The sequence below is a fragment of the Aspergillus nidulans genome, chromosome VII, assembly GCF_000011425.1.
Source record: "Aspergillus nidulans FGSC A4 chromosome VII".
Classification (NCBI taxonomy): Eukaryota; Fungi; Ascomycota; class Eurotiomycetes; order Eurotiales; family Aspergillaceae; genus Aspergillus; species Aspergillus nidulans.
The window spans coordinates 2,344,746-2,368,299 of NC_066263.1; the positions used below are offsets into that span (position 1 = coordinate 2,344,746).

At 50.6% G+C, this 23,554-nt stretch overlaps 5 protein-coding genes across 5 annotated transcripts, besides 1 other annotated feature; 1 reads left to right on the forward strand and 4 right to left on the reverse strand.

Moving 5' to 3' along the window:
• Positions 1-23,554: part of a sequence feature (contig 1.29 1..525887(1)) that runs on past both edges of the window.
• On the reverse strand, positions 583-2,729 carry ANIA_01962 (putative HMG box transcriptional regulator; the record flags this gene model as incomplete). The annotated part of the gene is made up of 3 exons (XM_654474.1): positions 583-2,139; positions 2,181-2,347; positions 2,426-2,729. The coding sequence occupies 3 exons, from the start codon at positions 2,727-2,729 to the stop codon at positions 583-585; spliced, it is 2,028 nt and encodes a 675-aa protein (XP_659566.1).
• Positions 4,420-5,610, reverse strand: ANIA_01963 (uncharacterized protein; the record flags this gene model as incomplete). The annotated part of the gene is made up of 3 exons (XM_654475.1): positions 4,420-4,504; positions 4,562-5,295; positions 5,362-5,610. The coding sequence occupies 3 exons, from the start codon at positions 5,608-5,610 to the stop codon at positions 4,420-4,422; spliced, it is 1,068 nt and encodes a 355-aa protein (XP_659567.1).
• Positions 6,500-7,984, forward strand: ANIA_01964 (40S ribosomal protein eS6). The gene is made up of 5 exons (XM_654476.2): positions 6,500-6,680; positions 6,807-6,879; positions 7,021-7,041; positions 7,112-7,529; positions 7,580-7,984. Exons 1-5 carry the CDS (start codon positions 6,576-6,578, stop codon positions 7,674-7,676), a joined length of 714 nt encoding a protein of 237 aa, XP_659568.1. The 5' UTR covers positions 6,500-6,575; the 3' UTR covers positions 7,677-7,984.
• Positions 8,544-10,133, reverse strand: ANIA_01965 (ribose phosphate diphosphokinase subunit prs2). Its single transcript, XM_654477.2, has 4 exons — positions 9,908-10,133; positions 9,753-9,844; positions 9,292-9,664; positions 8,544-9,226 (listed from the first exon to the last, which is right to left on the reverse strand). The coding sequence occupies exons 1-4, from the start codon at positions 9,976-9,978 to the stop codon at positions 8,800-8,802; spliced, it is 963 nt and encodes a 320-aa protein (XP_659569.1). The 5' UTR covers positions 9,979-10,133; the 3' UTR covers positions 8,544-8,799.
• Positions 10,311-22,898, reverse strand: tom1 (E3 ubiquitin-protein ligase TOM1; the record flags this gene model as incomplete). Its single annotated transcript, XM_654478.2, has 6 exons — positions 10,311-10,658; positions 10,713-14,975; positions 15,028-18,703; positions 18,735-18,820; positions 18,876-22,776; positions 22,851-22,898. The coding sequence occupies 6 exons, from the start codon at positions 22,896-22,898 to the stop codon at positions 10,564-10,566; spliced, it is 12,069 nt and encodes a 4,022-aa protein (XP_659570.1). The 3' UTR covers positions 10,311-10,563.

Consider the following 23,554-nt stretch of genomic DNA (forward strand, 5'->3'; position numbering starts at 1 on the left):
ATAACAATGACTATAGTGGTACTGCTGTTACAGGAGGGCGGTTGATGGTGATTGTAGGATGATGATCTCAGGCGTAAACATGCGTGCTTGAGAAGTAGGACTGAGCCCTTTTGCCTGTTGGACAATGGTGACCTTGTTGAGCTCAAGGGTCTCTGGACCTACCAGACTTGATGCTGTTATATTGTATGTGATGATAAATAGCGCCTGAACGTCTGATATATATTGGTTTAACTTATTCGACATGCGGCCTACGCCACAAATTTCGGTTTGTAGATTGACTGGCGCTAATATGGGACCATTACCAATAGTATATATGACAAGGAATGGCACGGTCGACGAGCATCCGATGTAGGATTGAAAGACATTAAAGTATCATACCAGGAAATTCTGACTCCGAGCTAAATCGGCAAAGGCCTCCCAAGCTAATCCCACCCCCCCGCCTCCCCCCCCCAAAAAAAAACTTCAAGTAGTCCGCCGCATGCAGATATGGTTCGCGAACAGATGCCCTCCCAGTAGATCCCACCTATGCTAAAAAAACGACGCACTGCGATTAAAACAGAAAAATTTATCAAAACACCCTTTTTATTGTGTAATGTAATCTTCAATTTCGAAACCTAATCGCTTAAGAACTTTTTCCTCCAGCTCCTTTGGGCCAGGGGCATTCGCGAGTCTCCGCACGACAACCGCCTTGGCATCCTGCAGGCGGATCTCAACTGGGTTTCCGACTTGCTTCAACTCTTGTATGTCGCACTCCCGGATGTAAACCGTGATATCCGGCCCCACGGCACCGCGCCAGAGAGCTGCCATCCACTGCCAGTGATCGGCCACGTTGTATTGGTCGGCTATAGGAACCATGCATGCGTATGCGTCAGCTGTTGTAAGCTGATATCGCGGAACTATTGCCACCGGCAAAGCGGTGGAGCTTGAGTTGGGGGTAAATGTAGTCTCTGGCGGGGATGATGCAGCTTCTGATCCGTTCTCGCTAGAGGAATGCGGGGAGCTTATGTTCACTTCTGTGGCTTTGTTAGGGCCGATGGTCTTCGGTGAGACATGAGGGGATTCGTCATCCTCGTTTGCTGAACCTGAATCCGTGAAGCGGCGCAGCGGTTCGGACTTGACAAAATTTTTGATCCCTTCAGAGACCTGGTGCCATTTAGAGATGCGGCTGAAGTACTCGACCTGCTTGTCGCCCATTTCCCCGGACTCGACGCTGCCTTCGCGTTTTGGCTTTGGCTCTGAGATCTCGGGACCGTCGAAGACGCGGACCTGGAACTTGCCTTCCTTGGACATGGCATTGCTCAGGTATTCCGTAACGGTTTTCACCAATCCTGCATCTTGCCCATCAACGGCAATAACAGGTCCGCGTCGCCTAGGGTCACCTTCGCGGCAGGATATAGGGAGTTGAGGTGATATCTTGGCCAGCAGTTTGATCTTGTTAAGGAACGGGATGCTCATCACTGCTGATTCTTTATCCTTATGGAAACCGTCCTGCGAAAATGGGGTGGCCGGCGTCATGGCCCCTGTCATGGAGGCCGATGCCTTCAGAGGGGGGAGTGTCAGGCTAGGATCCGGTTGCGGGTGTTCTTTCACTGGATGGAGACCACGTGGCGCCTGCATTCCAAGGCTATGGCTGATGCTGAGTCCCCGGGGCGCGTTCAAGCTATCTGTTCGACCGGCATGAGGGGACATTGAGTAGGGTGAATTTGGTGGACTCTTGTCGCGGTGGAAGTCCGTCCTGTATGGCACATGAGAGTCAGGGTTTGTTCGGCGTCGCTTCGAGTCTGGGGAAACAGATCCGTTTTCCTCCCATTGCCGTGCACGAGAAGGACGATGTTCTGCATGACCATGCCCATGACTTCTGTGCTTTACGCCTCTTGATCCTTGGTCCACACTATAGTTCCGACTCGACCCCTGCTCCGCAAGTGAATGCCTCCTACTACTTACGGAGCCGCCAGGAAAAATAGTATCTGGTGAAACTGGTGGGTTCATGATCCTGCCTCCACACCTGTTACAGATGGTGGAACCTGGGGGATTATGGCTCAGCCCCGAGCCCAGGCTCTTTGAAGACCCATCGCGGCCGTATCGACGGGGTTGATAACGGTACTCGGGATATTGCTGCTGGTGTCGAGCTTTCTCTTCCTGCTTTCGCATTAGTGGCCTGAACAATAGCGCGGCATTACCGCTTCCTTGGATTTTGGTACCTCTGCCAGAGCCTTCCACTCATCTTTCGTTGCTTGTGGGAGCTTCCTCCATTGCTCGCCAATAATTTTAGAGATGTCGGGATTAGCCAAGCCCGGGTTCTGAGCCACCACTACTCCTTGGTAATGCTGGCGGTATAGAATGAAAGCTGAAAGTAATGAGACTCAGTATCCATCTGGTTCTGGTTTCATCATTTCAAGCAAGCAGTTAACGGTTATCAACATACCATTGCGTGGTCGAGGAATCTTGGGGTCCGGCTGGCAAAGACAGAACTGTGTGACGGATTCTCTCTGGCCTTGCGCTGTTGACTTCACTGGACTGGACGATACTGAGCGATCTGCTGGTGATGGGCGTTCCCGCATCGGGATCGTCTTGATGGAGTGGGTTGACGTCGGCTTGGTAGGTTCGAGGGCAGTCGAGGGACTGGATAGATCCTTTTCCGCGCTAACCCTAGACCGATGAAGAGACAAGAGATCGACCTTTGGCAGGCTTTCAGAGTAGCGATAGGAGGGAACTCGAAGGTCGGCCATGGTTGAATCGTTGTTCATTATCTTATGTTCGAGAAGGTTGCTGGTCGGTCTAGGCAGAGAAGAGTCATGATGCAGAGCAGGAGGCTTGGGGAGAACTCGATCGTAAGACATCTATTTAATGCGAAATTCAGTGAGTAGAGAGGCGAAGGTGAGCAGACGAGGAAGAGCAGGTGTTGAAAGAAACGACAGAGCAAGAGAGACCGAAGAAAGGAACAAGCAGCGAGGGGAGGAGGTAAGAAGAAAGGAAGAAAGAAACCCGGTATGTATAAAGGCCGGGAGTGATGACTGCAATCTCGTGCTTGAAGGGTCACAATAATCAAATGAAATAGATAAAAATAAATAATAAAATTCGCCAGCTCACTAATCCAATTCGTGGTTCTCTTTTGTGTTTCTTTGATGGGGTTAGTTTGGAGGGACAAGCAGTTAACTAGACTATGGGCCAGCTGGGATTGGCTTCTCAAGTCCTTTGTTCAATTAAAGACCAACCTGACCTTAGCCTCTCTTCTCGCCGACCCTGGATCATTGCTTCTTTGTTTTTAGGCTGTTGGTTGGTCCACTCGCCCAGAGTGCCTAACGAGAAAAGTCGCCAAACAGGGAATGAGACATTCTGATTGTACGCAAACTGAACATCGAGAGCGGGACGACCAGGAATTGGGCCTGGTAGAGAGGTCCGGGAGACACTCTGGAGGCAGGGTAGCAATGTGCAAGCTGGGAATACTCCATACGACCCGTTGTGGACGCGAGTGACGGTGACCAGGACACTAGAAGCAGCCGCAGACCAGGAGTAGTATTGTTCACTGGTGCCCTTCTTTGTTCTGCCCGCATGCGGCGCTGCAGGAGGTCACCGGCCAATGGCCTTGCACCAGTACAGAATAGCTTCGGCTTTTGGTGTGACTACAGAGCCAGGCTTGGACCAGTGAATTGCCAGTAATCGCCAGTAGCGCTCTTCCAGGCAACCAGTAGTGCTGCCCAGGCTTACCTCTGCCAACCACAACTGCGCCGGCACCAACAAATCTCCGAAAGACAAAGAAAGAAGCAAAGAATAAGAGAACAAAGAACTCCAGGCAGATCCGCCCCCGCCTGTCACTTGAGGCCGGACTGGGGCCCGGCTGCTGCGCGGCTGCTACCTTTCGCCGTTACCCTTTACGAGATGTGATCTTCGAGATTTGGAATTCTGTTCTGGGAACTGGGACTGGATTTTGGAGCTTGGATTCCTACCGGGTTCTCTCACATTCCGATCCCACCTGCACCCCCACGCAGCTACATACTTTCATCATCGTGTTACAACCTCGACCTTTGGACCCTTTTTTTTGAGCCTCGGTCGGGCGTTCCCTTTCGATTTCTGGAGTCATACTACCACCATGTCAAGCCCGCACTTAACCCAACCGCTGGTCGTTCTTCTGTTCCACTTCCGATCATTTGTGAACACCGTGTCTTACTTTAAGACCTACTAACCGACTAGTAGTAGCGGCTGGAACCGGCGTCTGAGCGGCCGAGCGATTCAGCCGGAGACGCAGCTCTCCGTCCTCTCCGTTCGCTCGCTTCTGAGTCGTTTCGGGAACGGGCCGCTGGCTATAGTATTCGGCAGAACCGTGCATGCTCCCTATTGAAGCAATGGATCGTACCTCGGTATGCGATCAGGACATGTATCTCTCCAAGCACTCTAGCCTCTCAATAATCTGCATTCCGACTATCGGAGCCACATCTCCTCGATTCCGTGGAACACTTCTGTGCCCATGAGTCGGTGTGCAGAGGGACCAAGATGCATATCGTTCCTAGAAACACATGTCAATAGAGTTCCCAAACGAGAGAGAGTAATCGTTCATATTTACCAGAAAAGATACTTGTCCGGGTGTTCGCAGTGCTTGCTCTCTGATGTCACCACCCACTGCTGACTACTTTCGACGCAAGGGTCCTCAACATTCTCCCAGCCGGGATCTTGGTTCTTCCCCAGCCCGTTGGATTCTTCCACTCCCGCCATGAAGAGCTGGCGGTCTCGAATAAGATCGGAGACAAACGATTCCGTATCGAAAAGGTAAATCGTCCCCTTTCCCCATTGTTCCGCCGCGCTTCGTAGTTTGCTGTTCCAGTGGAAAACAAGCTTGACGGTCTCTTTGTATTGAGAAACGTTTTGGTCTCCGTGCGGGCGGAAGGCTGGAAGGAAAGTCACATCCGGGACCAGTGTCAGGACAATCTTGAGGTCGTCATCCCCCCAGTGCTGAGACAGCACCTCGAACTGTTCCATGATAACTTCAACGATGTGGTCAATTGACTTGGTAGCTGTCTCGTAGTCCTTCTCAATCATGTTCCACAAGTCCCAAACCCCGAAGGAAACTACCACAATGGTGCGATTGCGGCGATCATGAATGACTGCTTCGTCCAGTTGCTGGATACCTTTTGTCTCAGTGTCCACCCACTGTTTGACCTGGGCTCTGAAATCAGACAACGGCGACTTGTACAAGTTGAGGAAGGTGCCTGCAAGTTCCTCATTATCCACGACAGATCCTATATAGGTCCCCTTCAAAGATTTGGCAGTTTGCGCAAGATTCTCATGATGACATGAGAACTGCGAAGTCATTCAGTTAGCTAAACCCCGGTATATCCGAACTGGCCGGCTGCAGTCAAGACTTACAAAAGAGCAGAGCCAGTCGGTCCAGACTTTCCCACCCTGAATCTCTTTAGCATTGTTATCACTCCATGTATCGCCGAATACGACCAGTCTGCGGTCAGGTGAGGCTGGCGCCTGGAACTCCACGGTTGGCTGGTCCGCGGTGCCAACCCTGCGGTAGTAGAAGCGCTGCGAGCCGAGAAACAGGGCTGAAAGCAGGATGCTAAACACCGCAAAGGCGCAAACGATGTGAAACTTGCTGGTAAGCCTCATTTTTGGGCGCATAATCAGACAGAAAGACGTATGCGCAGGTTTCGGCTATCCGCGATAGTCGCTCAGCGTCTAGAAAGTAAAACCGGAGAGTCGGGAATTGGCGGCGTTCGTATAGAAATATGGACCTCCCCCCCAACTGCCCGGTATGATACTAGAAAGTAGGTCACAAGCCGGGAATTCGAGGCTAGAGACTCTGTATTGTTGGTTACTTAAAAGAGCTGAATGGAGATTGGAAAATCAAGAGCCGGAGATGGCCCGGGGTGGATATCCAGTGTGTCGCGTGAGACTCCGAACCGCGAACGGAGGAAGAAAGAAGAGCGGGGAGAAGAGAAAAAAGAGTGGTGGAAGCAAATGAATGATAAAAGTAATATTCTAACGATATTGGGAGGAAGTGGGTATATACATGCCTCAGGGGGAAGTGGAAGAAAGAGAAAGGGGGAGGTTTCCCTGTAAGCTGTAAGGCTAACGGCAACTATCATGGACGTTCTCCTTCTGGAGATTTAACCGCACGGAGACTGGAGGATGTCGGTGGATTGCGTCACCTAGTCTACGTACTGCTGCGGAAGAGGAAGGTGTCAGGGAATACTAGAAAGTCTGCAAGCATAGAGCCCGAAATTGTTTGAAAGGTCCATCTGCTATAATCTAGGACCCGGAGTACAGACTTGTCCCATTGGAACGATTTTCCGAAGATCAAATCGATTTTGGGAGAGAAGATCAGAATCGATGCCTGAATAAAGGATTACCTCTGTTGCGACAGCCTCAGGCGTCAACTGACTAAGAGCCCTACCGAAGCACTAACCGTCCTAGGCTAGTGGCTGACTCAGCCACCCACAGACCGAATTCTCGCTACACCAAAAGGAAATCGACACAAAAATCCACACTTGTTTTCGCTTGAACGACCGAACGCACCACTTCGACCGTCGACAATCCCGCGCCCTCCGTCTTGACCGCGCATCACCGTCAAGATGAAGCTCAACATTTCCTACCCGGCCAATGGGTCGCAGAAGATCGTCGAAATTGACGATGAGCGCAAGCTTCGTCCTTTCATGGAGAAGCGCATGGGCACCGAAGTCAGTCGAACCATCCATCTATTCCCGAAGCACATATCCGTCCTACGCAAAAGAAAACACAAATGAAGAACGCACGGTGAATGATATGAGAATTGGTGGCTGATGCGGCGTCTTTCTGGTTATTAGGTTCCCGGCGACTCTCTCGGTGACGAATTCAAGGGTTACCTCTTCAAGATCACTGGTGGTAACGACAAGCAAGGTACGACTGGATCTTCCGATATTTGGTTGCAATTCTGGCGTTTGGGCGTGGGTTATGGATACGACACCGAAATTAACTTGTCGCGCGGGGAGATCGTCAAACTCGGCAGAGGAACAAATGGCTAACGATTTTATTTTACAGGTTTCCCCATGAAGCAGGGTGGTATGTAACGACTGCCGCAAACAATCCGACTCCCACGACAAAGCAAGAAACTCACTCGTTCCTCGTACAGTTCTCCTCCCCACCCGTACCCGCCTTCTCCTCGCCGACGGCCACAGCTGCTACCGCCCCCGCCGCACTGGTGAGCGCAAGCGCAAGAGTGTTCGTGGTGCCATCACTGGCCAGGACCTCGCCGTCCTTGCCCTCAGCATTGTCAAGCAGGGTGAGGGGGAGCTTCCCGGTCTCACCGACACTGTCGTTCCCAAGCGTCTCGGTCCCAAGCGCGCCACCAAGATCCGCAACTTCTTCGGTCTTGACAAGAAGGACGACGTCCGCAAGTTCGTCATCCGCCGCACCGTCACTAAGGAGGGCAAGAAGGACTACACCAAGGCCCCCAAGATCCAGCGTCTGGTGACTCCCCAGCGTCTCCAGCGCAAGCGTCACAGGATTGCTCTCAAGCGCCGCCGCGCTGAGGCTGCCCGCGAAGCTGCGTAAGTAAACTCGACCAGCTATCATCGTACGATTTAGCTAACATATACAGTAACGACTACGCCAAGCTCCTCGCCAGCCGCGTCCACGAAGAGAAGGCCAAGAAGGACGAGCTCCGCAAGCGACGGGCGTCTTCCATGAGGAAGTAGAGGGTGTTTTGGTTTCTATTCTTTCTTTCTCCGAGGGGTTTCTAATGGTCGGGTTACGTACGTCTCTCTGTTATGGCTAGGGAAAGGAAAGGAAATGCACAAAAAGGATTAAGAAATCTCAAGACATCGACGGTCATACCTACCTCCTATGTTCACTGCATCTTTCTTTTCATATTCTAGTAAAAAGAAACATCAGGGTAGCGTGTCGCATCGAGTCGGAGCAAGATACTCTTTTGGAGGGAAGAGTGTCTTTTTTCCGGAGCTCAGGGAGAAGAAAGGAGCAAACGAACGAAGCAAGTCGTGTTGTGCCGATCTATCTTAGGACTCATCACTTTATCTCTTTTGTTTTCCTCATGCTGGACTGTGGATTAAAAGAATTAAAATGCTCTTTCATGATCTATCCAGCCGCAGCTAGCTTATTGTTCGGAGTATGTTTCTATGCTAACCACATCCATAACTTGATTTCCTTTCAACCAAATGCATTGGTCGCAAACCAATTCAACCCTAGGTCCCCAGGGTACTAGCTGATGGTCGATGCGCAAATCGGGTTATTCCTCAGTATATTCTGCATTGAGACTTTTTTATTCCGCCAGACAAAGCGCGGGGCGCGACAACCTGATTAGATCTTCGTTCTGCCGGGAGTTCAGGCTGAAGCATTATGTTTATTAAAATTAACGGAGCCCGATTTATCTCGGTAAATACAAGAGACATGGTCTGTCCAAGGCTATATGCCAACAGATTTCTAGAATGGAAAATCAAGTGGTCCTTATGATAGCGACTAGTAGGATTATACGGTTAAAGAGAAACGTCAAGACTATTGGGACCCGTCACTCGGTAAACCAGAATCGTCTAAACGTGAACAAGTCCATCCTAAAACAATGAACTCCGACGGCATAATAAGGTATATACACATATGCATGAACTCAACGTTTCTGAGAAAATAAAAAGATAAAGACGCCGTCAACTTTTCGACCTGATCAAACAGACTCCTGAAAAAATTTGTTTCTGGTTCATGCTTCATTACTTGCAGTTGTATCATATCAAAGAGAAATCAAGAGATGTAATGCACAATATTTCGGAAAATCCCCCACAAAAACCCCACATGAGGACGAGAAAAAAAACTCTAGGCAACCGTGTGGGAAAACAGGAAGCTCACGGACTCGCCGTTGTGAGTTCGGCGGCAAGCCTCGGCGAGCGTGGGACTGATATCAATGGTCTCAATCTTGTCACAGAGCTCCTTCTTCTCCTTATGAGGGACAGTATTGGTCACGACAATGCGCTTCAAGCAGCTGTTGTTCACATTGTCAATGGCTTTGCCCGAAAGGATACCATGGACAACAATTGCATTGACTTCCTTTGCGCCGTGCTGCATCACTGTGTCGGCGGCCTTGACAAGTGTTCCGCATGTATCGGCCATATCATCAACAATGATGGCAACTTTATCTTTCACGCTGCCGACGAGGACCATGCGGGAGACTTCGTTGGGACGGGGGCGTTCCTTATGGATAAGGGCGAACTGAAGATCAAGTCGATCGGCGATTGCAGTCGCTCTGGACTCAAGTAGTCAGGACCACGAACTCGGGGCATAGCTGTAATAGAAAGATTATTCGCTTACCGCTTAGCACCACCAGCGTCAGGACTGACAATCACACAGTTGCTCACGTCAAGATTCTCCCGGATCCACTTAAGCATACTGGGCTCAGCATACAGGTTGTCAACGGGGACGTTGAAGAAGCCCTGGATTTGACTAGCGTGGAGGTCCATGGTGATGACATGGTTGCAGCCAGCTGTTTGCAGCATGTTTGCCATGAGTTTGGCGGTGATGGGCGCACGGCTCTTGTCCTTCTTGTCCTGGCGAGCATAGGGAAAGTTCGGAATGACAGCAGTGATGCGTCGCGCGGAAGCGGTCTTGCAGGCATTGATCATGATAAGCAACTCCATCAGACCGTCGTTGATGTCGTTCGGCCGGGTGGATTGTAGGATGAATACTATAACCGACGAGCAGGGACGCCAGTCAACTTTCAATTGCCCAAAAAAGGCCTCAGAACAAGGGGAGAGCCGGTAAGGGGCCCATACCGTCCTCATCTCGGACACTCTCTCCAATTGTCACGCTTGTTTCCTGGTTCGAGTACTGCAGGACCATGATCTTGGTCAGTTCGATACCGAGCCTGCGAGGCAGATGTTCCAGTTAGTCAATATCCATGATCAGGACGCAAAGGGCTCAACCGCACCTATCTGCCACCAAATTTGCCAATTCCGGGTGACTGTTGCCAGTCAAAAGCTTGATAGAATTCGTCGCCATGATGGATATGAGTATGACTGGGTGAAAAAGCGGAGAGGGCGAGGGAAACTAAAGAGAGCGCGTCCAAGTGAAGTAAGAGCCGGAGGAGTGCAATAGAGTGATGCTAGAGCAGCTGCAAAGACCTGGATATAACCATGCAGTGTCGAGCAAGCGGAGAGATGGATGGATCTCCGAAAAACCAAAGATTTCCCCGCCGTCGGCACCTGACTTTTTTTCTTTGCACGCTGATGACGGGACGCTGTGACCCCACTGGCACCGCCTTAGGCAATAAGGTGTCGATTGGCTATGGTAGAACTGACTGTTTTATTACCCACTACGGAGCACATAGCATGTAACTGCAGAATTGCACTTTTTGATTCCAGAAAGAAGTCGGCTGAAATACATGAGAGACAGGGGCTCTAGAGCTCATATTCCGGCCAGTCGACCTGCACTTCGACTTGAGGCCTTCGGAGCATCCCAATTCCTGCTCTAGCCAATAAATACACGAAAACGTAAGAAAAAGTAAAATCAAAACGCCGTTTAAATGCTTGGGCATTACAACGAGGAAAGGGAATAACCGCACACGACATGAAATTAGCCACCGACTTATGCGAACCCGAAATATTCACTGCCTGTGGTCATTGCAATGTACAGACGCTGCCGCAAAGTCTCGTAGCTATCATATTCTGGAAGATCTAGCTCTGTGCAATAGGATTAGCTGATATACTACGCGGATTTGAGACAGCAAAACTTACGGTTAAAGCACGTATGCGAGCTTGGAAGACGGTCTTTGTTGCCGTAGTCGCGATGGATGTTGAACCGACTCACGCCATTCATACCTTCGAGCTCCTTGAAGCCATTGAGGGGCACTTTGCTCGTACCAGTAACGAATTGCAGCAACTTCGCCCGTTCTTCCTTGTCAAATGAGCGCACGGCACGCCAGAACCATTGAATCTGAGGGGAAGAAGCAGAGTAGTTGTGGTATTCCGTGTTGGCCTTCCAGTCATCCACGTCGATTTCAGGAAGTCCAGAAATCAGTAGCTCCAGCTCTTGTTCGTTGAATATCGAAATCAGTTCAGGAGGGATAATCTCGTGGAATCCTTTCAGGAAGTTGTCCAGCTGCTCTCGAACCGACGCGACCAGACGGTAATCAACCACCTTTTGCACGTACTCCTCCTTGTTTTCTTGTGTCACAGGAATATTTCGCCCGTTTTCAATCAGGTCAATGGTCTGCTTCTCTCCAAAGTCATCCGTCTCCACAGCGAAAGTCTCAGTGATGATATCTGTAATATCATTTTCGAGCATCCAGAGAAGCGACTTGTAGTAGTCTAGATCCAATGTTTCCATATCTTTGATTGACACGTTGCGGCCGAGAATGCACTTGTAGACTGCTCGACTAAAATGGCAATCAAGCACACGTCCCTCGTATAGAGCCTTTCCAATGATCCGCCCAATGAACTTGAAGAACATCAGATGCTCAGGGTTTACGCCACTCAGGCGGTTAGGATGGAAGGTTGTTCTATCAGCGGCAACGGGAATGAAGAGCGCGTAATCTGGGTTGAACATGCCCCGAGCGAGGACCTGGAACCATTCCCTAGTAACGCCGCCCGCATCAACGCCTTCTTCTCCGTGGAAACGCACGTTCAATTTGCCGTGCTTGAGCTCTTCCGCAGATTTGAAGTATAAGGCTCTAAATGAGTCCAGGAAAACCTGGTCTCTCCGCACAGCCAGCTGAAGAGGCGGGTGGGGGTGACGAGGTTCAGCTCCGCGTGAATGTACTCTGCGGGTGAAGTAATTGCGTTTATTGTCGAACTCTAGCACCTTTGGATTTTTGACCAATAGAGAGAAGGTACCACTCATCAGGCGAGGATTTTGACGGACCAACTCGTTCAAGATCTTGCGGTGTTCTTCCGTGAACTTGAAGAATAAACTCTCCATGCTCAGACCTGTGTCACCAGAGCCGCTTGAGACGGAGAGCTCTCTGCTATTGCGGGCAAGCGAGGTGTCCTTGAGCGTGGTGTTCTTGCAGACAACCATCAGAGCCTCGACCAGAGGTAGGAGAATTGTTGCAACATTCATCATATTCTCCTTCTGACGAATAAGCGTCAGACACTCGCTGAGTCTCGTCCACAGTGGTCCAAATGTCGAGCTTTCATACAACGTCTGGAGAACATCCTTAGCTGAACCTTCGGTGTCATTCGCCTTAGACTTGTCAACGCGGCTGGGGTCGAATAGATAATCAAGGGCTGTCAAGACACGGAGTAGCTTGACCTGATCGGAGCTTGCTGGAGAGAATTTCGCAAGTGCCAAGCCCTGCATATCGGTGCCGTTCTTGGCTTCATGAACATGGATGATTAATTCATCCAGGTCGAGCAAAATCGTGGTGCTCAAAGACTGTGCCTGACTAACAAGCTCGTTACCAATAGTGTCCCGAGCACCAGGGACAGCAGAAAGATTGTTAATGGTGGAAAGAGCGTCTCGGAAAATCTTGCCGTTGCATTCTCTGGCTGCAAGAACATGAACCACTAACTTCAGATTGAAGTCAGGAATAACCGGGGGCTCAATGGTCCTTCTCTTATGTTTTTCCTCTTCGCTCTTTACAGGTTCAGCCTTGGCATCGGTCGAAGGTGCGTCTTCAGTTTGAGTTGATGTCGCTGCACCTTGTGAGTCTCCCACTTGGGCGTCAGGAGGAGCATCGGTCATATTCGTATCCGCAGTAGATTCCACCGCTGCTGTAGTCTCGCCGGGTTCTGCTTGCTGTTGAGGCTCCGCGGGCCGTTCACCCTCACCTTGTTCAGGCTCCTTGCCCTTCTCTTCCTCCGCCTGCTTTTCCTTTTCGCGACGAAGGAGTAAAGTAAGAGGCTGAGTAATGCTTGCCAGTAAGCTCGAGAGTTGTTCCATGCAGGTGGGACTCTCCAGTATGAGTTTGCGGTCAAGCAGCGAAAGCAAAGCGTTGAGTGCAAACTTGTTGGCTTTGTTTTCCTTACTCTTGCCTTTGCGGTATGCCTTCAACTTTAGTGCAGAAGCTGGGTCGTGCTCAGTCAAGAAGAACCAGGATATATGAGGATTGTATTGGGACAGGTAGGCAAGCGTCCCGAGACATTGTTGCACCACCATAATCGGAGTCACCTCGTTGCTAACATTTGATGACTGGAAGCCAAGGCTTCGTTTGACAGACTGTGGGGTTTTCTGGATAGCTGGAGTCTTCGCACGTAGTGACAGTTGAGCAAAGCTGCGTTCGATTGCCGAGACATCGATGCTGCCGTCTTGTAGGACGGAAAGAAGAAGACTGATCACCTCGATGCGATTCTGGCGGTTCTCACAGACATTATGGAGGATGTCGTTAAGCTGGTGGCGCGCATTGCCCTGGAGAGGCATAAACATCAATCGGAGTAGTGTGGCAACTCCGGCTTTATCCAGCATTTGAACGATTTGGCGGCGTTGCTGTTTCTTTGGCTCTTGATCGTCGGCCTGTTCTGTCCGCTGGCGGTGATCTACTCTTGGGATATCGCCGAATTGGGTGAGCCTCGACCTTCCTCCTGAAAGAGCACGGGCTTCAGAAACAAACTCCGGTCCGAGGGTGGCAAGTAATTCTTCAGGTTGTTCAGCAAGGACAGCAGAACGTAAAGTTGGGTCAAGCGTAGCGAGAAAGCTGGCCGGATCCATTTCTTCAGGATGAGCGGCGGCAGCGGCGGAGCCTGTCCCTGCTTGCCTACGAGCATTTTCACGTTCCCGGCGTCGACGGTCGGCTGCTTCCTGCTGGAGGAGTTCATCACGAATCTCAGGAGGCAATGCGTCAAGGAATTCAGTATTGATTTCACTGGGCTCCTCGCCAGCAGCGGCAGCTTGTGAGCGCTGCTCAGCCAATTGCTGCATGATCACTTCTTCACGCAACTCCTCAGGGAGCGCTTCGAGATATTCTGGATCAATTTCCAGTCCGGTAATGTCCAACTGGCGGCCTCTTATGGTTGTATGCACACGGCGGGCAGGTTCGGCTGGACTTGGTTCAGCTTGGGCCGGTTGTGCAGTTGTGCTAGGTTCGGCGGTAACGCCAGTTCGCTGCACATCGTCCATAGGCTCCGGGGCTGCGTCTGACGCTTGGCGTTCTGCTTCCTCTTGGCGTTCTCTTTCTTCTCGCTGGCGAGCATTTTCTTCCTCCTTTCGCTTCCGTTCTTTCTCCTCCTCCTCTTCCTTCCGTCTCTGCTCTTTCTCTTCCTCTTCTTTAGCAATGCGAGCACGTTCTTCCTCTCGCCGTTTTGCCTCTTCCTCGATAGCCGGAGGCACAAGGACTTTCAGAAGCGAGTTGACAACGCGTTGAGTCTTTTCGACGTAAGTGCTACTGAACAAGATGCGGGCTTCTTCCTGCCAACGACTTCTAGTGGTTGCCAAAGCAAAGCTAACCGCCTGAGAAGGATCATCCCGCAACCGTGCCGGAGGGGCCTGAGGTCTACCCAATCCGAAGATATCCTGGAGGCGGTGCGGCAAGATAGCATTCCTGTCAACGTGAACATGGATACCATCATGACGATGGAAGACCCCAAATCCTGGGCCCCCTTGGCCAATGGCCTGCATGATGGCGTTCATAAAAGTAACCGGGCTGTCCATGGGTTGCAGGCGGCCTGTAGATACCGGTCCCAACCCATGCACCCAGTCTGTAAAAGCTTCGTTAGCGCCCCCACGACGTTGTCCAGGTGCATCTGCGCCTCGATCATTTCGGACCAGCAATGGATTTGTTCCATCATCGTTCCCACGTGGCGGGACTTGGGTTCGTTGTAGACGATATGAGGGGATTGGAACTATTCCATGACGACCTGGCAACATGCCCGTAACTGCAGCCCATGCCGGATTAGGGCCACGGAAACGATGATGGTGATGATGACCACGAGGCAGGGGCGGCTCGTCACCGTCCCATCCCCAAGGATCAATGAGGTCTTCATCGTCGTCAAATCCATGGTAAGAACCTTGGTCTTCATCTGCTTCATCAAGCTCTTCCTCTAGCTCATCAATTTCTTCGTCTTCTGTTACGTATGTTAGCAGTGGAGTAAACTGCGGCGAAGAGGATATACGAACCATCATCTTCGTTCAGCTCGTCATCGGCAATGTCATCATGCAAATCTCCCAAGCTATCCGCCTGGAGGTCTTCAACGCCACCAGCGGCCTCATTCAACGCACGGAAAATGTCTTCAAGGCGTCCCCCGTCATGCCGCTGATCCGTGTGTCTGATATCCGCTAGTTCGTCCTCGAGCTGGTTCATAATGTCGGCTTCATCATCGTCTTCTGACATCTCTTCGCTTTCCCATTCGTCCTCATCACCCTCATCAAGGCTTTCATTATCTCTGTCACCAGTGATCTCGCCCGCGAGGATTTCATCGTCGTCCATTTCGGAGTGATCGTCATCCTCGTCTTCGTCGTCGTCTTCGTCTTCATCATCTTCGTCGTCGTCATCGTCATCCTCATCATCGATAACAACCTCAATGTCCATTCCGTTATCGCCAGGAAGGCCTTCAATAGGGCCAACGCCTTCAATCTCATCTTCTTCATCGCTGATCACTTCCCCGTCGTCTTCCGCCATCTCTTCTTCGTAGTCCATTTCGTCTGGGTATTCATCATCATACATTTCATCGTCTTCTTCTTCTGACTCCTCCGAACTTGTTTCCTCTTCGTGGCGAGGTTCCAACATACCCAGGGTAGAGTGGCGGAAGAGGTCAGGGGTTTCTTCACGCTCATCTTCCATGTCAGACACAGAGGTAGCGGATGAGATTTCGTCATCCTCTGATCCCCCAATGGTCGAAATGTCAGAAGTCTCGCTTAAGAGCACAGCAGTCTGGGTAAGCTTGTTCAATGGGCGTAAGATGTACTTGATAACCCGCTTAGAGGATGGGAAGTTCAGGTCAATTTCGGCAACAGATGCAGTGAGAGCAGAAATGAAATGCTTCTCGAACATAGTTTTAGCGATTTGCCTGGTGGAGGATGGGAAAGCAGTGTCTCCTGAGACAAACGCATAGCCGCTGAGCATCTTGTCAAATAGGTCCGCAAGTGACATCAACCGAGAATACTTTGCATCTAGTGCTTCATTGGAAGCATTTGCTTCCTTGTACGCTTTTAGAGCATGTTCCAGAACGAACCTTCGCACGAAGGCTAGCTCAGGTTCGTCTTCTTCGTTAGAATTCTGATCATTGCGGCGCCTTCCGTGACCACCGATTTCACCTGTCTTGGTGCACAATGCAACCAGGACACGCATTGTCCAAGCAGAGGTGTTACTGCGTTTTTTAAAGGCAACGGATTCATCGTGCTCCATCGTGCCAACAGGCACGAGGGCATTGAGAAGATAGTTCAGAATCCCGGAGCGAGGCTTGGAGGGCGTGGTTACCAAGGGATCCGCCTTGCGAGAGAAGTTGATGAATTCAACCTTGGTTTGGTTGTAGGACGAAAGCAGTTCCGTCAAGCATTGAAGCAAGAAGCATCGATAAATGTAGATGGGATGATCATCTGCTTGGAATGCGGGCTTCTCTGACTTCTTGGGATTCCGCGAGCCCTGGAGCTCGGTGCTCGAAACGGAAGGAGCAGGTTCGTCAGTTGACATCTCAACATCAGTCTGAGTCGGAGTCTCCGATTGCTCAACGGCAGAGGTTTCTAGATTGTCCCCTGATGGTTCCTTATCATCAACATCCTTGTAAGACAGGAGTTCGGAAAGAAGATAGTGGATGACCCCATCTGGCTTCTCCACGACAGGAGTTTTCAACTCAGCGGCCTTTCCCTTCTCTTTGTCAGTTTGTGCATTGTCAGGCTTCTGCTCGGCAGAACCGCTGGGTTTCGCGCCCGCTTCAGTCTTCTTCTCAGACTTCAACGTGAGGTGCTGAGGACGTTGTCGGCTGTCGTACCGCAAGAGTTTGAGCTTTTCGTTGGAGACTTCGACAAAAATTTCTGGCGATCTGAGCACCAAATGATACATTTGCCTGACATACCCCGTAGTGTCGATTGGCCGTGAATGAGATTTTGATTCGAAGTTGGCAACGATTTCACTCCTCATGATCTGCCGGATGGTATCTTCGTCTTCAATAATATGCCTCAAGATAAGCATGAAAGCGCCTTGAAGCTTATCATTTGTGGAGCTCGAAAGCTGCTTGACCATGACAAATAATCGTTGCAAATTACGTTTCTCACCGAGTCGAACGGCAATACTGCGAATTCTGGTGAGGATGACCAGGATCCGACACACTGAGAGAGCCAGAGTGTCGTCCTTTCCAATTCTAGGAAGCACTTCGACGAGAACTTCAAACAGTTGCATTTTCTCCTCGTTGGATATGAGAGGCTCCTGCAACTGGGCCGGCCCATCGTCTATCGAGCTGGGATCCGAGTTATCAGGTAAGGCCCAGTTGATTTGGGGTGGTTGAGCATCATCAGAGAGTAGTTTCTCGAGAACAAGCAACACATGTCCTACCCAGGGAAATGATTCATCAGGAGTCTTCTCCGAGGGTACCGCGATGAACTGAAGGAACGTTGTGAAACACTCCTTTAGCTCGTCTAGTGTAGCGTTGTACATCTCCTTGTCCTGGACCACCAACGCCAGAAGATGAGCATACGCAGCAACCTTTTTGCCGGCAGCTTGGAAGTCCTCCATTTGCAGTGAAACCAAGGATTGGACAAGAAGTTCTCCAACCTCCTTTCGAAAGCTTTCTGGGTCCCGATGCTTCTTAATGGCAGAGCCTATCAAGTCGGACAACTCAAACGAAACATCGTGATGTTCGTTCAACACATCTAAGCACCGCTCAATTAAGTTTGACCGAACTTTCTCCCTTTCAGAGTCCAAGTCCTCGACAGTGATCAAGTCGCGTCGCCTGGTAGGCTGCTGATCAGTGCGCCGTTCTGGCGAGACAGCTGAACTGCTCACGCGAGCATTGCTGGACTCTGGCTGATTGCTCGCTGCGTTATCATCATGGATATCATCTGCAGATCTTGGATTCAGAATCTGGGTTAAAGCTCTCGTGATATCGTCCGGCATATCTGCGTTTGTGTCCTGGCGGCCATCTACGGCGGGCCGTCTATGTGCCTGGGCGAGAAGCATAGAGATAGGGTCGCTGTCAAAAAATGCACCACTATCGAAAGCAGTGACATCCGAGCCAACCGGGTCCTCAAGTCCCTCACCAGCAGATGTACTAGAACGAGCTGCTTCAATCTCATTGGCTTCTGGCGGTATCAGCTCGGGGGCTCTCAAGTACCCCTGTGCTCTGCAATACTCCTCAGCAGCAGAAAGCGTGTTATTGCAGCGGTATAGCGCCTCCTGGACTAGTTCACTGTCAAACCCTTTATCCTGCAACGTCTTAACTCTGTCCTTGTGGATAAGAAATCGCTTTCTTTGTACATCGGCCAAGGCGGCTGGTGGGTCAGATCGTCGAGCTGCACCCGTTTCATATTCACCATCAAGAGACGAACGCAAAATATCAACGAGGCATTTGACAACGGAGCTTGTAGACTGGGTTGCAAAGTCAGAATTCCACATATCGCGCGCCATTGGTAAAATCTGCATCCGAAGATCCACCAGGAATTGGCCTGCATTGAAGTAGTCTGGCCGACCCCGATCCCGGTCACTTGACATGGCCTGTGTTTGGTTCGATTCCATAATGCTCTTTCCAGAGGCTAACTCGGCAAAGAAACTCAGGATTATCTTGATGCCACCATAGGCGGACGTCAATCTTGCAGACACGTCATTTTCGGAATCGGGTACAGATTGCGGTGGCGTAAGAACCTTGACCTCAAGGCACGAAGAGATCACAGACATCCTTTAAGACTCCCAGTCCGTTACTCTTCTTGAAGGCGAACAGGACAAGCGTAAGGTAATAAGAGTGATGGCGATCCGGTGCAGCTAGAACGATGAGTTAGATGGGGGACAAGGAAAAAGTAACATGAACCGAACTTACCCTCGAATAGCAAGTGAGAAAAAGACGACAGGATAACAATAAGATAAGCAAATTTGAGCTTTGGGTTGCTGCTGGAGTTGGCAGGCTTGAACTGCAGTTGTTCAAGTACAGCGCCAGCGATAACGTCAGCTACCGTCGTCGCATTCTGCTTCTGATAAGCATCAATTCTTCTCTTTCCAATGAGGCAAAGACCCAGGTTGCGGAAGAACCCTGTAATTGAAGACGGCAGAGAACTCAGCAAATACCGAAGTGCTTGCACATTCCTGAATGCTACATCACCGTCTGTGAGCTTAGGTTGGATGTCACTAGTCGGCTGAGGGGTCTGCGGGTTAGGAGAGTTGCTGCCGGTGGGTACATCTCGACGAGTTCCACCATTGAGCAAGTTGGAAATGTTGTCTGTCAATAGTCCCGAGCTTTCCGCAGGTCTATCAGACGAGGGTGGCTGAACTTTCGTTGCTTGGTCCCAGGTATCCGGAATGTTCTTTTCAAGTAGAATCTCCTCCCAAACGCAGGCCGCATGCAAGCTGCCCAGCTTCTTGACTAGAACACTGTACCGGTCGGCTAAGTTTACCTGAGCAAAGACAGAGGTTTGTTGGCTTGGCCTCGATTGATAAAGGGGTAAAGAAAATGCTTCGCGAAGGAGATCAATTAGTATGAGCGCAGATGCCATATGCTTCGCGAAGAAAGTTCCATTATCCCTCGAAGACTTAAGAGGTTCGTCAACAGAGCTGCTTGCTTTACCATGTCCTCCCCTCTCCGGCTGAACCAAGGAGAAGAAAAACCCTTGTTCGTCGGCAGATTTCCAAAAATCAGTTAACAAGTCGACAACGCGCTCAGTGCGGCAGATAAGAGACGGTACGACCAAATGGGGCTTGGTTTCCACAAGCATATGGACGAGCACGGTGAGTTCTTGATTCGCCTCGGTGTTATGAAAATCGAAGGGAAGGCTTTGCAGCGTAGCAAGATCCAGGATGAACTCGACCCCCCCAGATTCAATAAAATAGGTGCAGTTGGCCTGGTTCTCGAAAAATGCCCCCAAGAACCGCGACATGGCGAAGAGGTAGTCAGTTGCCGTCAGCCCGTCCGCATCCTCGTCCTTAGGTTCAATCTCGGCGTCTAGGGGTGGAAGAAGGTCGCTCAAGTTCCCGATGCTAAGCTTTCCTCCGCTGGGTAGAGTTGCAGCGGTATTAATGGTAGGAACACCGTAAGCATGAACGTCATCAGATGAACCAGGCCCAAAACCATCAAGACCAATTGCTCTGAACAGCTGCCAGGGTTCCCCCGAGATAACGGGCTTTCCCTGCGAGTCCTCTTTCCACAACTTAGCGCCCATTCCATGTGACCAAGCCTTGGTTCTACACAAAAATCCGACACGCGCCACCATAACCATGATTGCCGTCATAATTGACGATTTCAGGCGCGGATGATGACGGACTAGCTCATCGAAAGTACTTCCCAAAGAACGAACCAAATTCGTGTCATCCTTAATGAGACACTTTACATGGGCAGGACTTTCGAATATTTCAAAAAAGCTTTCCAAGGCATGCGATGATTGGAAGAGTTCCAACCCTGACCCATTCAGACAAATTGCTCCAAACGCCGAAGGAATACATGAGAGAGCTTCGGTAGCGGGCATGATGCCGGGGGCTAAGCGAGCACCTTTAAGCCTGGCGATGATGTAGTCGCGGGATTTCTGCTTCTCATCATCTGAAGGACCCGTGGTTATACTTGACGACGCCGTGGGCTCGTTCTCTGCTTCGGCAGCAGAGGGTTCCGCAGACCCGCTCTCGGCTGGTGAAGCTTCAGGAGATGTGACGCTTGAAAGAGTAATAGCCTCCAGAAAACTCTTGCTTAATCCAGCCTCCGCAATGACCTGATAGCTAGTTGGTTCATTATGGATGAAGCTGCTAAGGATATTGACGGCGTTACTCCAGACGTGGGAGCCGAATACAGGTGCGTGCTCAATGGCGAGGCGCAGGGAAGTCAGCAGCTGCGGAGAATCAATCAAGTTTCGGAGAACTCGATCAAATCCACCGCCACTGTGTTGCATTATGTGATTGACGAACCGAAACAACCAACGTAGAGTCTGCTGTTGGAAATATGGGATCTGATAATCGATTGACGATGTCTTGTAATAGTCCGGGATCCCGGCTCCCCGAGATACATTCTGAAATGATGATTTAGTTTCATAATCAATCAGATCTGAAAGCGCGTCGAAACCCTTGGCGTTAGTAAGTATTCCAAAGGCATCGCGGACAGCGAGCACGAAACTGTCGAGAAATTCCATAACACGGGAATAAACACGACGAGCTTTATCAGTGCGGAGGTTGAGGACATCCACAAACATCGGAATCAGTCCAGCGGCTACAAGGGTCTCCGGGGTTCTAGTGCTTGACCCAGGAAGAGTACGCAATAAAGCGAGCAACGCATCCCGCCATTCGTCTTGGCCACTGTCGTCATTCCCATCACCCTCAACGCTTAGTTCGTTGACAGCCTTTCGAGTCAAAAACATAAGAACACCGTGATTCACGTTGACACTCAGCGCAGCACAGACGTCAATCGCCCGCGCCTTGTGCTTTGCTAGCGCATCAAGAGCCTGGATAGAGAATGTCTGAACAGTCCGGGACACTGGTAGATCGTCACTAGCACCGAGGTGAACTAACTCTCCCAGTTGATAGGCGAGTTGAAGGCGTTTTGGGTGCTCCATATCAAATTGAAGAATCTTTTGTTGGAAGAGCGGCTCTGGGTAAATATACGCCAAATTCGTGATTGCAAGAATTCTTATGGCGAGTATCTGTTCTCTTGTTGACTGAGATGTGGCCAGGCCTTTTGCCGTGCGAATCTTGTTCAATAGTTCATACTTTGAATCATCTGGCACTTCGCTTGAGTGCAACGAGAAGATCTCTTCAGCCGACGATGTGAGAACTACCGAGCTCGGGATATCCAGCGTCTTTCCGCCGGGTAAATTTTCGTCCACTTTTCCAGCGGGTGTATTGACAACTGAGGCGGGGGAGTCCTCTGTCGAAGGAATACGGCCTACACGCGGAGTAGAGCCCGTGGTATGGCTTCGGCGCAAGGGCGTGGGAGTCGTTGGAACGTGTGCAAGGGAGCCGCCTGGCCCACTTTCAGTAACTGCCTTCGCTTGCTCAGCGGATCCCGAAGGGTAGTATAGGAGGTGGACATAGCCCCAATCATCCCAGCCATGGTCCTCTCGTGTGAGCGACGTTAGGTCATTGGCATTATGTTTAGTCTGAGGGACTTTTTCTTTATTCTTGATACCAGATGGAGAAATCCCTGGTCGACTAGTGAGAGTAGGCCGGGAGAAGGGAGCCGCGATTTTTTGCAGCTTCTCGAGGTCAATGTTGTAATGCGTTGCCAACAAGCTCTGTTGAAGATGCGAGCCACCCCGGTGACGTGAGTGATATCTTTGTGCTAAAGAGAGGGACAAACGAAGCGTAGACTGTAGTAAGCTCAGCGACGTAGTGTTGAGTAACTCGCCCAAGCGTTCACTGCTATTGTACAAGCTGCGGTTGCCACATTTCTCCAGCAGCAGTCTAGAGAAGTCGAGTAAGGCTTCCAGAAGCTCCCTATCTCCCTCCGAACCGTACCCCAAACCCGCAAGTTTAGCCTCGATATCCCGCGAATCTAGCTTGGGGTCTTCACTTGTACAACAATGTACGAGATATTGTCGGCTAAAGGGCGTCGTTTGGGGACCATTACTGAGACCGTATCTATCAATGACGGAGGCAAGGATCTCGTCAAAGCGATTCAGGACATTGATCCAGTGATACAGGTCACCTCTGGGAAATGGCCAAACGCGGGGAAATGTGCGAAGGTGAGAAGGCAGCTCCGGCAAGGAAATAGTGGTCGCACGAGCTACAAATTCCGCTAGGTAGGGAGACTATGAAGATTTCTTAGGTCAACCTTTCTGCAAAAAAAAAGGCCAACAAGGATGTGGTTGGAGGTAGAACTTACCAGTGTAGCCTCATGCTTTTGTGCCGCAACCTTCTTGATTCTCCCCATAATGGCTAGGGTATGACAATCAGGCAATCATTAGGAGACTTCAAAAGTCCAGGAGCGCGCCTCCTAGAGAGGATGGTGGGGGAAAATTCGTGGGAATCGCGGTGCTGAGACGAGATGTGAGAGAATCTTTTATGGATGACGTTTTTTTCTTCTTCCTTCGGAGACTTTCCTCGACAGAAGTGGAAAGCAAGATGGAGAACAAAGTCGGACAGCGAAGCACGAGAAGTTGGTTCGTTTCGTTTCTACGGTGTATCCTGAACCGAAAAAGCGAAGAATGAGGCGAAGTTGGTGTTCCTGAGGGATGGGGACTCTGATGAGCTGGACCTCAGTGAATCGGTCGGAGTTGGCTAAGTCAAGCCGCTGGCAGAACAGCAGGGAAAACGGTGCAGGTCGTCAACCCTGGAAGACTGTCCAAGCCAGCAAATTCAGGAGGAGATCCCCGAGAAATAAAGGTATATTGTCTAACGGGGAGAAAGAGGGATAGAGGATAGGAGGAGTGATGAAGAAAGGTGGGGGGGAAGTATGAGAGCGACAAGCAAAGGGATGCGATGATGTTGATGATGGTTGGTGATGGGCTGCCCATAGCTTGGAGTCGAGCCTCCCGCCTTCGAGCAGTAATCTAGTATCTAGTATTGTAACGGCTAGTACCGTGCCTG